The 17,556-nt window shown below is 31.3% G+C and overlaps 1 protein-coding gene across 1 annotated transcript; it reads left to right on the forward strand.

The window, feature by feature from the left end:
* The first annotated feature begins 223 nt into the window (after positions 1–223).
* LOC148277243 (uncharacterized) lies at positions 224–17,078 on the forward strand. The gene is made up of 2 exons (XM_088233146.1): positions 224–264; positions 15,074–17,078. The coding sequence occupies exon 2, from the start codon at positions 15,074–15,076 to the stop codon at positions 16,814–16,816; it is 1,743 nt and encodes a 580-aa protein (XP_088089272.1). The 5' UTR covers positions 224–264; the 3' UTR covers positions 16,817–17,078.
* Positions 17,079–17,556: the final 478 nt, after the last annotated feature.

The raw sequence follows: 17,556 nt of genomic DNA on the forward strand, positions 1-17,556 counted from the left end.
CATTAAAAAAAAACATTATCCCAAAATTGCATTATGTATAAAGGTTTAAAAATGAATCAAGAGATTGCCTGAATGTATGAAGAATGAAAAGTGTTTAAATGAATTTAAAAATAAATGTTATGTTTACTGTAAGATGATGCAAATAGATAAGCAATTAAAGTAAATGTAAATATAACTTTATATACTTCATGTAACGGAAGAATTGTTTTTTTTTTTAAAGATATCCGAGGTTCACCTAGGTCAACAAGATTCGCATTTTTAACGGTAAGTCTATTTACAACTCGTTAAAAATGGCCCTAAAATTGAAATATTTAGGCAAGTCATAACAACGAAAATACTTTTTTTTAAAACATAATGTTTATTGTTATTTTTATATTTTTATTCTAACATTACTACTAAATACAATTTTTACATAAATTAAATACGTATATTTACATTAACGTTTCCCATTACGTAAAAGAAAAAAAACAATTCTTGTGTACATAATGGGGAGTGACGTCTTACAATAGTTTGTTTAATGTATTTTTAATTATCAATATTTTTAGGATAGCATATACAAATTACAACAAAAAAATTAAACGGTGTTTTTAATCAGTGCTACACAAAGAAGAATTACAAATGTAACTTTTCATTTCTTTATTAAATATATTATATTCCTGACTGTACTTTTTATTTTCTTTGTTCTTTTCATAAAATTAAAATATTCCTCTGTAAGTATAATGATGTTGTGCTGTAGTTGTTTTTAATTTGGGAATTAAGATATTACCACCTGTTCTAGGTCGCGTACTAAAAAAATTGTTGTTTATTTATGTATATTATTATTTATATATTTACCAATGGCTTTAGCTACAAAATTATATGAAGAAACACGTGTAGAAGAAACTGAACAAATAAAACCATGTAGCAAAGACAAATAAGGGCCGTATAATAATGGTATACAATATATTTAATGTACATACACAATAATCTATTTGAAAATGAATATGGACTCTTTTTTACAATTCTTTTTATATTCTGTATGCGTTTCATGTAAAATTTGTTTTTATTTTCCTGAAATAAATAGAAATAGACGCATATTGAGAAGGCGTATGGGCGTTGATAAAAATTGAACAAGTGATAATATATCCCAAATTAACATTATCTAAATATTTGAAATTCCAATGAAATCGTTATTGAATGTATTTCATTTGGTGATTATGATAACATAACGAAGCGAGGCAAGGTGCGAGTGTGTGGATTGAGTTCCAGTTCGAGAGTAGAGAAAGTTTTCAGCGTTGAGTGTTGAGAAATGATGCAATCACTTTCTTGAAACAGGAAGGTCATGTATTACGACTAAATCACCTTCGTTTTTCTTAATTTTATGTAATATTTATCACAAGTCATTAGACATTACTTTAAATCAATACATTGTAAATAATAACAGCTGAGCCAAAAGTAACATAAAGATTTTTTAAAATACGTCCTTTATCTCTGTTGAAATACATCTTAAAAATAATTTCCAGTACAGTAGAACCTTAGAATACTCTAAGAGTAGAACAGCGTTTATTGAATATTTTAAAAAAATAATAAAAAATATTATTATATTTTGTGTCCATGGTTACTAATTGCCAGTTGTACAAAAAAACTTAAGTTAAAATGTAAGAATACGTAAAATTGGGTTTTTATCAAAATTGACCTAATTTTATTTGCATGAAAAAAGAAAGATTTTGACAAAAATTCAACGATTATAAATTCTTTTTACATTTAAAATTATTAGAATTGAAATTTTTTATTTTTTTTTATTTGATTTAATAGCATAATTATACATTTTTACAATTTAAAAAAAATTCACTTGTTATATTTTTACTAAAACTAAAATCCCACCAAGCCACTTTTTGTAGCTTGTTGGTGATAGTGTAAAATAAAATAGTGATTATCATTCAACCTTTATTTAACTTTTTTTTTGACGACTGGCCTTAAGTCTAAAGGAGTTTTGATGGGACTCGAGTTTTAACGCGTTCACATAATATATTTAAAATAAATTCAATTATTTCCATTTACACATACATTTATTTAAAAGTATCTCAGAAAATAGTTCGTTTGTCTTATGGTGTTCGAATTATCTTGAAATTATGCAATTTGACGACAAACTGTAAAAAAATTACCATTAACAAAAATAAAAAAAATATCCATATAACATATTACAAAAATAAAATAAAAACTTATCCCTCACTCTATGAGGCCAAGAGCCCTGTGTTGAGTTAGGATACAAAATAATGGAAAGTGAAATGCAAATTATTAAAGAATACCAAAAATATAAATTATTAAATAAACAGAAATTTTAAATAACATCTGGACAACACGCTTAATTTTCACAAATATTTAATAAGTAATAAAAAAAGTATTTTTGTAAAATAAACACGGAGATCAATGCATTTACAGGGCTTACACTGAAATAAAAAATAAAGAAGACGATTTTAATTTTAGATTAGCAATGAATAGCTCATTAATACGGATAATTGGAGTTTTACTGTACATCAAAATTTAGTTTTGTTAAAAATGCGTAGGCATTAAAATAGTTCTGCATCCAGTTAGTTTTTTTTATGTGTTTATTAATATTAACATCGATATAAAGCGGTTTGGTTTTGGCTCGATTGCCCACCAAATTCATTAAAGTTAGAATTGTCAAGATTTAAAGTAGCATCAAGGAAGATGAGCGAAGTGTCTAAAGATAGAGAGACGTGGCATTCTATCCTCGAGTTTATTAGCTATTCAGTTTCGTGCTGGTTATCAAGTTATTTTCATTGTGATTCTATTATTATGAATAACTTCGTCTGAAGTGATGTAACAATACGAATAATAATCGAATGGTATTCTCACTGAGAACGTAATAAATACCATTAGCAATAGCAATAGCAAGGGCTTTAACCTTAAATTGGCTCATCAGATATTAACCGAGTCATTATTGCAAACCACAATTTGCATGTCACCGCTTTGTGGATTAAGATAAAGAAGGCCATTTTTGTCAGAGTCCATGGAATTACACTTACTTTAGTCGGGCTAAAATTACCATTCAACTAAATTTATTGCAACAGAAAGGGAAAACATTTTCGAGAAAGGAATATTAAAGTCTAGGCATTTACACGGCTTTTGTCTGTCATTGGCTGGTTTAAGTGGCCTTTACACACGTGTAACATTCACCATTATGCCTATGTTTCAACATTCACATTTCCTCAGCACTTCCATCTTTGAGGGTAGACCCTTAAGCCCACTATCCACCCGCAGCTGTTATAGAGTCCTGAGGGACACTCTGTCAGCTGCGCATAGAGGAAAGTTATTATAAATATTCCTAAGGAATACAAACTCTATTCAAGATTAAGGAGGGGGGAGGAGGACGTTTGGACAGAGGCCAACACGTCCCTCAGGATCCCCTCAATGCCTCTGTTTTTTTTATTTAAAAAAAATATGTTAACAAACAATTTACAACGTATCCAAATATACAAAAACCTTTTCTTAAAACTATAGTAACATAACAAACATAACTTACACAAAACATAAGTAAAAACACGGATATTTACATTACGAGAACGACTTTGGATAAAGAAGGACTCCCTGGGAGGACTCAGCACTTCCATCTGTTGACTTTTGTGAAGTAAAATAGCTGAAACCTTTAGCATATAGTTGATATTCATCCGGCTGAACCTTTTCACCTACTAGGCAACGCCTAAAAACAATTCCTCATTTTTTATACATCTTATACCAGTTAGTTTAATCAACAATGTTTAAAGACAGGTTGGATTTCCTCCCCAGGAAGTAAATCCCAGCCTGTCTACTTTAGATAAACTCAAAATATTCATGATTTTTTGTTAAATTTTATTAAATTTACTAGCTGATAAAAAAATATTTCTCATGTTTTGCACCATTTTACTCGAGTCAATTTTTGGGTTGGTCAACTTGAAATTGATAACATAAATAAGTAAATATGAATAGAATATTTGATACGCAAAATATCGATAAAGCCTTTGCTATTTATTTTGTACTTGACAGTTTCAATAAAAATTATCCTTTCTAAATTTCAATGACATTTTTCTTGATTAGTTTTACATAAAATATTGTACTTAGTATATTTGTAGGTACTCAAGTCGGTCTCAAAGTCAAACGCTTGTATGAATCTTAAGTTCTGAAAGTTTTGACACATAACTCTCATCTTTGGGTCATTTAAGGCTACTAATGTTGACACCGTCATGACATCATTGTTTACTTTTATTGCACACACAAATATTTTTTGACGTATAAAAAAATGTATTTGTGTATATGTATGTGAATATTCCAATTACAAACTCTACAAGGGTACAAAAACGTATCACAACTCCCTGGGGAGCTGTTTATATTAACATATTACAACAGAGATGAAGAACATTTGAGATAAGGTAATATAGAAGTCTAGGCATCTACAGGGCTTATGACCTGTCAATGTTGAATCCAGTCCTTGTCTACAAAAATTTGGACAAACTCAAAATATTGTTGATAAATTACCTGGTCCATGAAGAAGTATAGAAATTGAAAAAATAATATTTTCAGGCGTTGCCTAGTATGTAGGAGAAATAATTCAATTAGATAATTCTCACCCGCATAAATAAAGGTTCCAGCTCTTTAACTTCACAAACATCAACAGATGAAAGAATTGAAGGAATATAGATGTTCAAATATAGGCAGAATGGTGAATGTTACACAGTGTGTAAAGTGACCACTTAAACCAGCCATTGACAGGTCATAAGCCCTGTAGATGCCTAGACGTCTATATTACCTTCTCTTAAATGTTCTTCATCTCTGTTGTAATATGTTAATATAAACAGCTCCCCAGGGAGTTGAATCCAGTCCTTGTCTACAAAAATTTGGACAAACTCAAAATATTGTTAATTAAGATTTACACATAATTTATTTATTTATATATACGCCCAATGGGCATTTTTATGGACACATTTATACATAGAAAATTATTATAACAAAATTAGAAAGACTCAATGGTTTATAGTAGACTTTGTGGGAGTGGAAGCGGGGGAGAGGTGTTTATAATTGAATTTGATTCAGTGATCGTTTGAAAGAAGACAACTTGTTATTAAAGAAATCAAGACTGGTGTGTTTGTTGGCAGACCTAAGAATTCTGGGCATGGGGGAATGAAAACCATAGTTAGTTCTATGGTTATCGGTATGAAAGAGTAAGTTTTGTCTGAGGTTTCTAGTTGGGATATTTAATTTTATTAAGCTCAGTAGTTCAGGCGCATCAAAGAGTGAGTTGAGAATTTTAAATAGGACTATAAGGTCGGATTTATTTCGACGACCTTGAAGAGAAAATATATTCAAGGTAGTTTTTAACTCATTATACGTATATAGGTCTCTGGATAAGCCCAACCTCCAGCATATCTATCTTAAAAATCGATGTTGAACTGATTTAATATTCTTGATGTGAACATCATAATATGTAGACCAGTTAACAGAGGAATACTCTAAGTGCGGGCTAACAAGGGAACAGAAGAGATTTTTAAGGGTTTTGATATTTTTGAAGCCAGCTGTGCTTCTGTTAATAAACCCAAGAAGTTTTAAGAATTTATTGATAACATGTTCAATATGAATTGTAAAAGAAAATTTAGTGTCAAGTATAATACCCAAATCTCGTATACTAGACACAGATGATAATATTTCATCGTTCAGTGAGTAGTCGTATATGATTGGATTTTCCAGACGAAAAAATCTCATAACCTTGCACTTACTTAAGTTGAGATGTAGATTATTGAATGAGCACCAGGTGCTAAAAGACAATAAGTCAGATTGTAATAGTAAACAATCGGAAGGGCTGTCAATCTGTTAGAGAATTTTAGTGTCATCAGCAAACAGCCAAATCGATGAAGTAAGAAAAGCATTTTTTATATTATTGATGAACATATTGAATAGCAAAGGAGCAAGGTGAGCACCCTGTGGTACACCCGAAGATACATTGATGCTGTTTGAGATGGAATTATTTACCCCCAATCAAATATACAAAATAATGGTATCATTAAAATCTACAAAATAATAGTAAAATATAGTAGTATTAAAAAAACAAAATAAGAGTTTCATTGAAATCAACAGAAAAAGAATAAAGAATAAGAAGAAATAGGATTAATAAATAATATGCCAAATTAAATTAAGTAATACGAAAATACATAATGAAAAAACATAAAAATATCAAGATATATAAAAAGTAAATAAAAGTAAAAGTATGGAAGGAAAGCAGATTTGTAAATTTTTGCTAATTGCTAATCTCGAACTTTAAAAAACAACCTCGTCCCTATCGATGTGCAGCAACCAATTGCAATTTTTTTTCTTAAATACATTGGCACTTGTGGAGTTCTTTATGGCTGCCGAAAGTTGATTAAAAAAATTCGGAACCAGGAAGGTAAAGTTTCTTTGAGCTAGCTTCAAGTGAGTGGTTGGGCCAAGGTAATTAATCCTTTCCGCTGATCGCGTCTGTATATTTTGCTGTGTCCTGACTATCTACAGATTTCCAGAACTTCACAAGTGCCTCTTTAATAAATAGCTGCCGCACATCTAGAACTTTGCAATTTTCAAATAGTTCTTTTGAATGATAGCGAAAATATACTTTTTTCATTGTTCTAAGCACGAGTTTTTGTGCAAATGGTGAAATTGTTTCTGCACCATTTAGCCATTTTACTGAAATTAATTAATAATGTTAGACACTAATATTGACATTCGCATTCAGGGATCCACAGCACAGACAGTTAATAAGGAAGTTCAGTGGTTTTTATATTTTTCATTTGTTAATAGACTGTTAAACTTTCATCATTGGTTAACAGACAAGTGATTTTTTTATTTCAAGATTGAGAGATGTACCTACATATTGTCAGAGATAGAAAACAACATTGAGAAAGGAATATGGTGGTGTAGGCATTTTAATGCCAGTCTTTTGCTGGTGTAAATAATCACTTTATACACTGAGTTATGTTCAACATTCTACATGTATCCATTTTTTTAATGTTTTGATTTGTGCGACGTAAATATAATCTTATTTAAGCATTCTGGGGTATGTACTTCCGGTGAAGTAACTATACCGCGCTGATAATGAAGTACTTTCACGAGGAAAAAACAATTAGATCAATTTGTCATGAGACTGGTATTTTTTTTATTTGAATATTTCTGTATATCACATATTATTTTCATTGTTTTTAAAGCAAATATTCGTAAATAAAGTGGCCGGATTAAGTTGCTACACACTACAATACACACTGTGTAACATTCACCATTCTGCCTATGTTCAAACATCCACATTTCCTCAACTCTTCCATCTATTGACTAATGCGAAGTAATGGAGCTGAAACCTTTATCATGCGGGTGAGATTCATCCTGCTGAACCATTTCACCTATTAGGCAACGCCTGTTGCAACAAATTTAGATCTCGATAACTCCCTAAGGAGGAAATCCACTCGGTGAAATATGAATAATTTTTTTAAGTAAAAAAAACAAAGCCTTTATTTCTCCGAAGCTGATTCCAGTGTTATTCGTAATTCGTCTGCAAGTAGAAAGCATTGACCCTGATCACGTCGTTGGCTTTATAACCGACTAGTTACTTGGGACTGGTTCATAGACTATATTGCCTACGATAACCGCCATAATTATGGATTACATGGCCATCGCCACCAATAGCCACAAGATGCCGACTAGAACTGTAGGCTATAGACTTATACTTAAACATAAAATTATCTCAAGTATCTACACAAATCATGTCAGTTATGTTATTATCATCATCATAATTCTTTATCCGCACCAAATAGAACATACGAGTAAATTACTGCATTGGCACACCAACTATAGTGGAACTCGACCGTCTGTTACATTGGCAAGATGATTAGACTGACGCTGCAGGGACTATAAAATACTGCTCTGAAAAATCACTGATCAAATACATATTTACAGTACGTTGCTTAGAACAAAACAGCATTTAATCTATACTATTCCAGGCCCCCGAGTTATATTCGACTGTCTATAAAGAAAAACCTGTATTTGTGGACGAAAATGATTATATTTGCATGAACATTATTATTTATTTATTTATTTTATTCATTTATACTTTTACATTGTTTGTATTCTTTTTTATTATACAGAATAATGTTCCCTCACTGGGGTGTCCCGTGCCGAGGGAAACGTTTTACAAAAATGTTAAATATGCCTAAGATAATAATATTTAACAAAGTTACGAAATATATTTAACCAAGTTAAAAAAATTAACAAAATAAGAACAATAAAAAAAACGTAATTAAACCAATTAACCTAATTATAATTAACATGATAAACAAATAAAAAACAAAAACGTTCATAAAAAACAAAACCAATTTATATAAACTAATTAATAAAATTCATAAACAGTGCATACATTTTACATATTTGGCTTAATCCACTCATCGATCCGCGCGCAACCCACCTCCACTATCCATTTCTTAATAGCCATTTTATATTTTGAGAACTTACTTATTGTCCTTATGGATAATGGAAGTAGATTGTACACTTTAACCGAGTAGTAGGTCAATCCTCTTTGACCGAAGGCTGTATTTATTTATTTTTTTTTGGCAGCATCAGGGTGGAGTATCTAGTAACGATTGTATTTGTATCGGAAGGTAGAGAATAATTTGTACGTGCGTATAGTAACAAAGCTTTTGCATAAAGTTGTTTTATAGAATTTACATTGAGATTTTCAAATATACCAAGGGAGCTAGTTCTGATTGGGACTCTTAGGATAATTTTTATTAAAGCTTTTTGTCCAATTATTATTTGCTTGATCAGTGTGTCATTTGCACATCCCCATCCAATAATCCCATATTCCAAAACTGATTGAGTAATTGCGTAATACATTTTAAAAAAAAAGTTCTTTTAGGCTAATTATATTTCTTATAGTTTTAAAAAAGTAAATTTGCTTTTTCAATTTATTTTTAATATGATTAATTTGATGAGTCCATCTTAAATTCCCATCTATACAAATTCCCAAATATTTAATTGAATCTACTCTTTCGTCGGTAACCTATAATTGAACATGTTTAGAAGAAAAAACCTTTGCAATATTCTGCTTTTCAAAAAGAAAACTAAATTTTTCTTTGTAGATAAAATTGAAGGGTGCTACTCTGAATTTTCTCTACCCCCAAGCAGCAACCTTTTACCATGCGCGCCTCCCCCTACTTCTAAAATCGTTAAGCCTCCCGACATCATTCTCAATTTTAAGTAAATTAAACAAATGATTAAAATAATAATGGGCGTGTTTTTTTAAAGTCAAATGACAATTTATGCCGTTTATGTAAAATAAATAAATGACAGATAGATAGAGTATCCTGCAGACATTGGATTTTCAATACTGTATTTTTTGTGTTTTATATAACATAGTATACATTTATTTATTTATTTACATACATGTAGTTTATTACACATTATTTGAGACAAAAGTCCCAACTTTATGGGACTAAAAGTCCTGTGTTGAGATGGGACGAGCAATTAGTTAGCATAGACACATAAGCATAGTAAACGATTTTTCTTTACAAAATTGAATTAGGTACCTAATACCGTTATTGTAGTAATCGATTTTACCGAGTTGTAGAACACGCAATAAAAGAAAACACAAATTCTTCGTTTTACATTGTACCTACATATGAAATGTATTAGTATTGAATATTCATGTAAAAAAATAATGACCTATCTTGAATTTCAACGGTATTCGCATTATAAGCTTTGGAGATTTGGAATATTTGTGATAATATTTATTTTAATAACGTAAAATTAAGCTAGGTATAAACCTCGCTTCCTCTACATTCATACCTTTTCTCATGCACGCACGCCGATTATTCCTACTCTTGACATGTCCATCTTCAAGTATTTGATGGACTTGATCGTGCAATGTCCATCCATCAACATTCGCATCGTAGATCCTTTCAGCCGTTCTTTCGCTGTCCATTCGCTCTACATGGCCAAACCGACGCAGCACCCGTTTCTTGATTATGTCGATAATGCATGTCTCAGCCTTACACAGTTCACGGATCTCGATACTGGCGCATCTATCATACATCGTTATACCACACATTCACCTGAGAGATCGCATTCCGACAGCATTTAACCTACTTTCACCATTTTTTTTACAATAACATACTTCGGTCCTATACATTAGGGTTGGCACTAGAACTCATTGTGAACTGCTAGTTTTGCCTCCTGCGGCAAACAAATGTTTGGTAAATAGATTTCAGTGCACCGTTCACCCTGTTTCTTCCGGCACTAACCCTCCTTTCAATATTTTTCTCAGTCTTTCCATCTCTAGAAAACATACTTCCCAGATACACAAATTCTTCTACTTTACAAATACAAATTTATATTGCAAGTTTTGACTCGCAGCGCACCGTGGCGTTTTAAAATAGTTTTAAGAATACCTACATCAATTATTTGTCATTTCAGAGACAAAGTTTGAGCTAGACGCACGTCGGTTTGTCGGTTTTGGATGTGGAACTGTGTAAGAACATAAATACTGTGTAGGTACATAAAATACCTAGCGCCGACTGCTTGCTAGTTTGTGTAAATACAAAATACGGTTATTTACGGAACCAACGAAATATACATAGGACGAAAATCTGAAGTAATTGCGCATTACGTGTTTACCTGTACACTATGTACTATGTATGTACTCGGGTCAGCGTTGCCAGACCCGATCTAGCGAAAAAAGGTAGATTCAGAAAAATAAATCGGTAGATTTCGGTAGATTCTGGAGAGGGGGTAGGAGGGGAGGAGGGGGGCAAAAATAAATTTGACAGTTGTTCGAAATTAAAGCGCCGTTTTGCCTAAGGCCGTTGCTTTAAATAGTTGAAAACGCTTAGTAAATGAACAATTGAAAACCAAAAGGACTGAAATAAGTGAATCACCAAAATATAGTGATTTATAATGTCTTCTTTTTCGTACAAAAAAATGTAAATAACAATATTTCATTTCAATACTCAAATATTCATTTGAAAAGGAATATTTGAGTTGGTTCTTATTAAAAATATTAATATAATACATATATTAAAATTCAATATATTATTTTATTGAATAAATGACACAATTTTATCAAAAAATATAGTATTTTTATTGTCAAACAAAGAAATAATTAACGTTTTAAAGTTCTTTCAGTGCAACTTAAAACTTAATAAAAACTGCTAACTGCTGAAGTACTGAACTAATTATTAAAACAATGATCAACTAAATTTAAATAAATATTTAACTGAAGATAAAACCATTTATATTATTTTCAATATGAAAAGTGATCCCTCTACATTTCACTTCATAAAATAGACATATACACATTTTTCAATAATGTCATGAAATTCTATGCCATGATTTATTTTACCATATTATATTCAACAATACTAGCCAATTCCATAATTAATATATCATTCATTGTATACTTATGTACTTAGATAGATAAGCTGTATTTTTTTTATAATGTATTTTGTTAGATAGATAAGCAGTTTTTTAAATAAGCAACTGATGGCAATCGAAGTGAGCAAACAAGCGATATGTTATTAAAATATGAATTCGTTTTATTTGCATTGAAATTTTGTTCTACGGAAAAAACAAGGAAATGTATAAAAATCGGTAGAATTTCAATCGAATTCGGTAGATTGCTCCCAAAATCGGTAGATCTACCGAAAAATCGGTAGATCTAGCAACGCTGACTCGGGTTACCATTTGGTATTTTGTTATACGAAGGTACAGGTCTGTTAGGGGAGCTGGCGCGAACAACACAATATGTATACATTGCGTTTGTGTAGTATCTGTAAATAAACGCATGGTATGCAGGGACGAAGGAGCATATGAAGTAAGTGAAGCTGAGCCTCACTAAGAAATCATTACTATTCACCAGTACCTAATATGTATTTTGCATTATATCAACACATGATGAAGATAAAAAACTAGCAACCAATATAAAAATGCTCAAAGATGCCTTCAAACATGTTCCTTACTGTGTTATTTACTGTAGGTACCTACTTAACATTTACGCATATTTTTTAATTTTTTTTGTAGTTGCAAATTATTTGTACCTTGCTTTTGTTATGTGCAAGGTTTTATCGAATATATTTATCTTTAAATTATATTCCGTTGACTTCAACATTTTTCACCGTAGACTAACAATAATAAAAATAAAACAGAATCAGAATAAACAAAATAATTCTAGAAATATTACATTAACAAATAATAAAATATAAAAAATCGTAAAAGTTGGACACAAAAAACAAAAGGAGCTAGATACCACCATTGAATAACTTAGCCCGCTTGATCGTCCCTGTAATGAATCGAACAGTCTCTCTTCGTGTATCATTACAGTTCAGGAGCTCAGCTAGGTTATTAGTCGCAGCAATCCGAGTGCATTTACGCATATTATAGAGCTTCACTAGAAATTTGGTATCAAAGGCGCCACTGATGGTATGAGGTATGACGCGCACGGCTTAGGCATTATCATTTTTTTTGTGTAAAAAATAAACATTTGGGTTCTTACGATTTACCCAAATATTTCAATTTTGTTGGCCAATTTCAAAAAGTTGTAAATAACTCACTATTAGAAAATGGGAATCAAGTTATGATAGAGTGGGGTGCGAACCTTGGACCTTTGATCCGTGAGTCCACGATACAAGCCACAGGACCACAAACCACACTTTTTTATTTTTTTTTTATTTATTTGAATTGAATTATTCTTATGAATTTTTTCTTTCTTTTTTTCAAAAAAAGTCTTAAATTAAAGTCCCGCTGAGTTGTATACACACAACTCGTGAGCAGGTTCTTATAAATTTCTTCGATTATTCATGCTTAACCTACATTAATAATAATTTTACTTGAAAAACATTACATATTATACCATATTTTATTACTTTATATACTTCGTCTCTCTCGCGCTCAGACAGGCTCATGAACGTGACAAAGACAACGATTGTTTTGTTCGTTGCTAATGAAATAATTATAAAATATTTACAGGTTGCTCCTGCGTTCGTCCGAATTTCGCTGCGATTATTAATAGTAAAATTTTAATTATATATATATTCAATATACCGATTGGTATTATGTTATGGACTTAAAACACTGGTTATGGCGCATGTAGACGTAGGCACTGATTTTTTTCTTCATCCATAAATATACTATTACCTTTTCATTACATAAATATTATTACTTTAGCTTTTTTTTCTTATTGCATATTGTTTTTACGTCTTGGAAATCGGCCATGTGTTTTTCACAAAAATGTACAGGAGAAACAAAAAACATCGCAGATTGATTTTTTTACTAAATACTTAATTCTAGTACCTACCCTTTTAAAAATTTGTGTGTTATCATTTTTATTGTGGTTAAAAAGATTATTTTTGCCATTTTTGGGCATAAAAAACGTATTTAGTCAAATGAATGCATATATAGGTAACCGATTTCCAAGGCACATCGAAGATATATTTGGTAACTTATTTGTTGTAATCCTTACATACTCGTACATATAATACTCATATTATAGGTTTACCAAATGCGTATTTAAATAGATAAATTAACGTAGAACAAAATATAAAAATAGTGTAGTGGTAGATACTGTTTATCTATAAGTGTGTCTACATATTTTCTCCAATATAACTTGTATTATGCATTTTAATTACACTTGGTTAATTTTTATCACGATGAACACAAAATATTAAATAAAACAATCGTGTAAAAATAAATAAATATGTTCATTTTCTTAACCCATTTTTTTTTCAAATACATAATCCTCTAATCAAAGACAAATAAAAATAGCATAAAGGAAAATAGCACATTTCATTCAAATTAAATATTACCTTTTTTAAATCAACATGCTGTGTGAGTTTTGCGAACGCGCCATCACTAATAATCGTCCCATACTTGTGTCGCATACCACTGTCGCAATCAAATTGTTATTTTATATCTGTAATTTCACGCTTGTTAGGCTTCTTTCTTTATTGAATATATTCCAAATAAAAACGCCACAAACACTACCTACTGCCTACTTTAGGTAAATAATTTATTAATATACGCCCTCTAAGCGGAGTTTTTACATTATATAAATTAGTATAATGCCTACAGTGCAACATACAAATGTAAAATTTAAATAATATTTTTCTTATAAGCAATAGATAGAGCCCAGAGGCCAAGAGTTTTAACATGTAGATACCTACCTAATACCTATTTAACCTAATGTATCGCTCGTAATTTGAGTGATACAATGAAAATACCCCCTTGAAATTTGTATGGCAAAACAATTATCTATTCTATGCACACAAAATTACGTTTTTCTGAAATTAAAATAGTAATATCGCCACCCTAACTTGTAAAGTTCGTAAGTTCACGTTACTTCCCCCTGAACAAAGGTAAGTTTGGGACTTACGAGTATTACAAGTTAGGTCGACGATATTTATTTATTCAAAACTTTAAGTACAAAGAATAAGTCTAGTACTTTGGTGGACTTATTGCTAAAAGCAATATCTTCCAGCCAACCAAAATACTGACCGGTCAAAAGAAGAGTTAGTCAAAAATTTGTACTAAAAATCCAAAAATATAAATCAATAGATACATACATAAAAAAAACCTAATTTATTCAAAATAACAACTGTTTTTTTAATGGGAGATAAGGTTAGCATATATTTACTTTTTTTTAAAGTACATTATGTTATACATATTAAATGATGAGGAATGTGGAATCAGATAATAAGTTTGGAAGGAGAAAAAAAGGAACCGAGGAAAGAGAGGAATAAATATATAAAAACAGTAAAATTCACGGACTTCAGGATTCCGAGGAAAAATAACAATGTTTTAGGTGTTTCTTGAAGGTGCATATATTGTGCCATAACTCATAACATAAAATTTGTGCAATTAACAATGATTTATTGTTTTTGTGAGTAAATGTGTGGTTTTTTTGTTTGAAATCTTCCCATGTTTATGTTAATAATATGTATTTCAATTGGAATTACCTATCCATCTATACCGAATACCCATCAACCATACGTTAGACCCCATGGAAACGTTAAATATATATCTTTTTTCTTTTCAGATGTCGGTACATTTTCTTCTCTTGCTGATGATAAGTAGATGGGTTGTATTATCAAAAGCTTCTCCGGCGATTATTTCAAGATCTGACGAAAGTATTCAATCTGACAATGATAACTTCTTGAATCAATATTCCCTTCCTGATTTCTCACAGGCCAGCTCGGACATAGACGTAAAAAAGACTATTGAACAGGTGGAAAACATATTGAAAGCTAATCCGAGTCTTCCTCGATTATCAAAAAAAGATATTTTGACCCTATTGAATAATATAACGACAGAAGATAAAATTAAAGACCAAACCAAATCTGGTATTGGAAAAGACGCTACGTTATCCGATGAACGTCCCCTAATGATTGTTTTACCATTCAAAGCTGGAAATAATCCAAATAAAGATGTGAAGGACTTATTCACAAAACCTCCAATAGTTCGATACATTAATACAAAATCCCACAAAGCAAAGGGAGACACCGATGATGCAAGAATCAATTTTTTAAATCATAAATACAAAGATGAGGAAACTGCAGACAAAACAAAAAATCCGGTGGAAAACAACTTTTGGCATGATCAGGCACAAAAGGTTATGAATGCTTTAAAAAAACAAAACGATAAAAGCAATTTGAATATGCTTAAAGGTATGCCCTTTAAAAAAATGCCAGAAAACATACACTTTTTCGAAGATATCAATGGTGAATCGACTAAACAATACGAAAATCTTGTAAAATTACAACCGGAAGATAAAGTAAACCTCTCCTCTAAACCTTTGGGTCCTTCAGATATTGAAGATATGCTGTCTTCCGTGGACATTTATAGAGATAACAGAGTGGTTGAAAAATTACCTTTTAAATATTTAGATGACACAAAAACTGCCGAAAACGTTTTTGTCTCACAATCATCTGGATTATTGGATCAAATACCACAGGAATCAATATCAACTTCGCCCGATACTTCTGCTTATGCGGCTTTTAAACCATTACCTCTTGGCAACGAATATACTGATAACGAAAAAAAACAACCTATTGATTTAGATGAAATATTGAATAAATATGGTCTTTTAGGTTCAGTCGATGAAGAATATCTCCCTTTACCACAAATACGAGATCCCGAGATAACTAAAAACTATGATTATTTGAAAAATACAGAATTCGTTGAAACAGACATATATCCTGCTGATATGGCTAGTATGCTTACGGAAATGGGGTTAGCGAGAAAAGGTGGCATTCGCCAGCTTACATATCTTCCTTCAATAGAAACGACATCCGAAACTAACAAAAAAGAACCTGGTAAAAAAGATTCAGAAAGCTCCGTTCTAGGGTCAGGCCCCGATCCGATGTCCATCGAAGAGATTAATGATATTGACATCAAAACTGAAGGTCAAATGACAAAAAGACAACAATCAAATATAACAACAACTGTAGAACCCGATGCTGAAATTGTACCCGTGGACCTTTTACTCATCAATTCGACAACATCTAGGACCGATGATGATGGAAAAGTGGTCGGCAGCAAGGAGGAGAGCTCTAGTAGTGAAGCACCAAATTTAGCTGAATTAGAAGAATCCTTTGGAGCCAGTCCGGCTGATGGGGATCCATCAGAAGCAGAATTACCACCGCCAAGGAGAAATGGCTTCTATTACATGTTAGACTGGAACTCATTCCTTGAAGTAGGAGATGGTGATACGAAAGTTAACATTAGATTTAATCCCAAGTTAGGAGATCCACAAAGATTTTTGGCAGTATCGGTTCCTTAAAATTTTAATAGCCAAAAACTTAGGTATTGTTTTGTAGGAATAGATTTTTGTAAAAAGGAAGAATCAGTTATTAATAAACACAGCCTTTTAAAAATATAGCCGTGATATTTTTATCATCATGCATTATATTATTACGACTTTTTTGTATTCTCAGTATTGAAGGAAGAGTTGCAATAATCGAATATTTTTTCAAGTTTTGTTTCGATAGACTAAGTTTAGTAGGAATCAGATGCAAATGCTTATTATTGAACAAATAGAAAAATTTAGATTTTTCCATCTCGTTTCCGCTTACGCGACTTAATATCGTTAGGTACATAAATTATTCATCATCCCTTTCCGCACCTAATGGTGCATAGGGCACTGCATTTGGTACACCAATCGCAGCATATCTTGGTCATTTTTGTTACATAAAGGTAAGATGATCAGTCTTACGCTTCAGGTACCAATCCAGGGACTATGAAATATTCTAGTGTGAAAACACCTATTTAAATAAATATTTCACATCAACCATGTCGGGAATCGAACCCGAGACTTCTTGCTTGGCAGGCTAATGGGCTGACCATTACACCACGAGGCCGATACATAAATGATTACAAATATTTATTTTGTTTTAAATGTAAACATAAAGTCAATCTTCACATATTAATTTTTGACGATCGAATTTGAATATAGTGAATCAGTCATTCACAAAGTTGTTATGTATAGATGTATATCATAAAAACGATTTTACAAATAATTAT

The sequence above is a fragment of the Micrasema longulum genome, unplaced genomic scaffold (assembly GCF_059751315.1).
Source record: "Micrasema longulum isolate JH-2025_06_02 unplaced genomic scaffold, ASM5975131v1 h1tg001064l, whole genome shotgun sequence".
NCBI classification, from domain to species: domain Eukaryota; kingdom Metazoa; phylum Arthropoda; class Insecta; order Trichoptera; family Brachycentridae; genus Micrasema; species Micrasema longulum.

Bases quoted from the DNA above. Each gene is read 5' to 3' on its own strand.
- LOC148277243 (XM_088233146.1), top strand. From the start codon at position 15,074: ATGTCGGTACATTTTCTTCTCTTGCTGATGATAAGTAGATGGGTTGTA.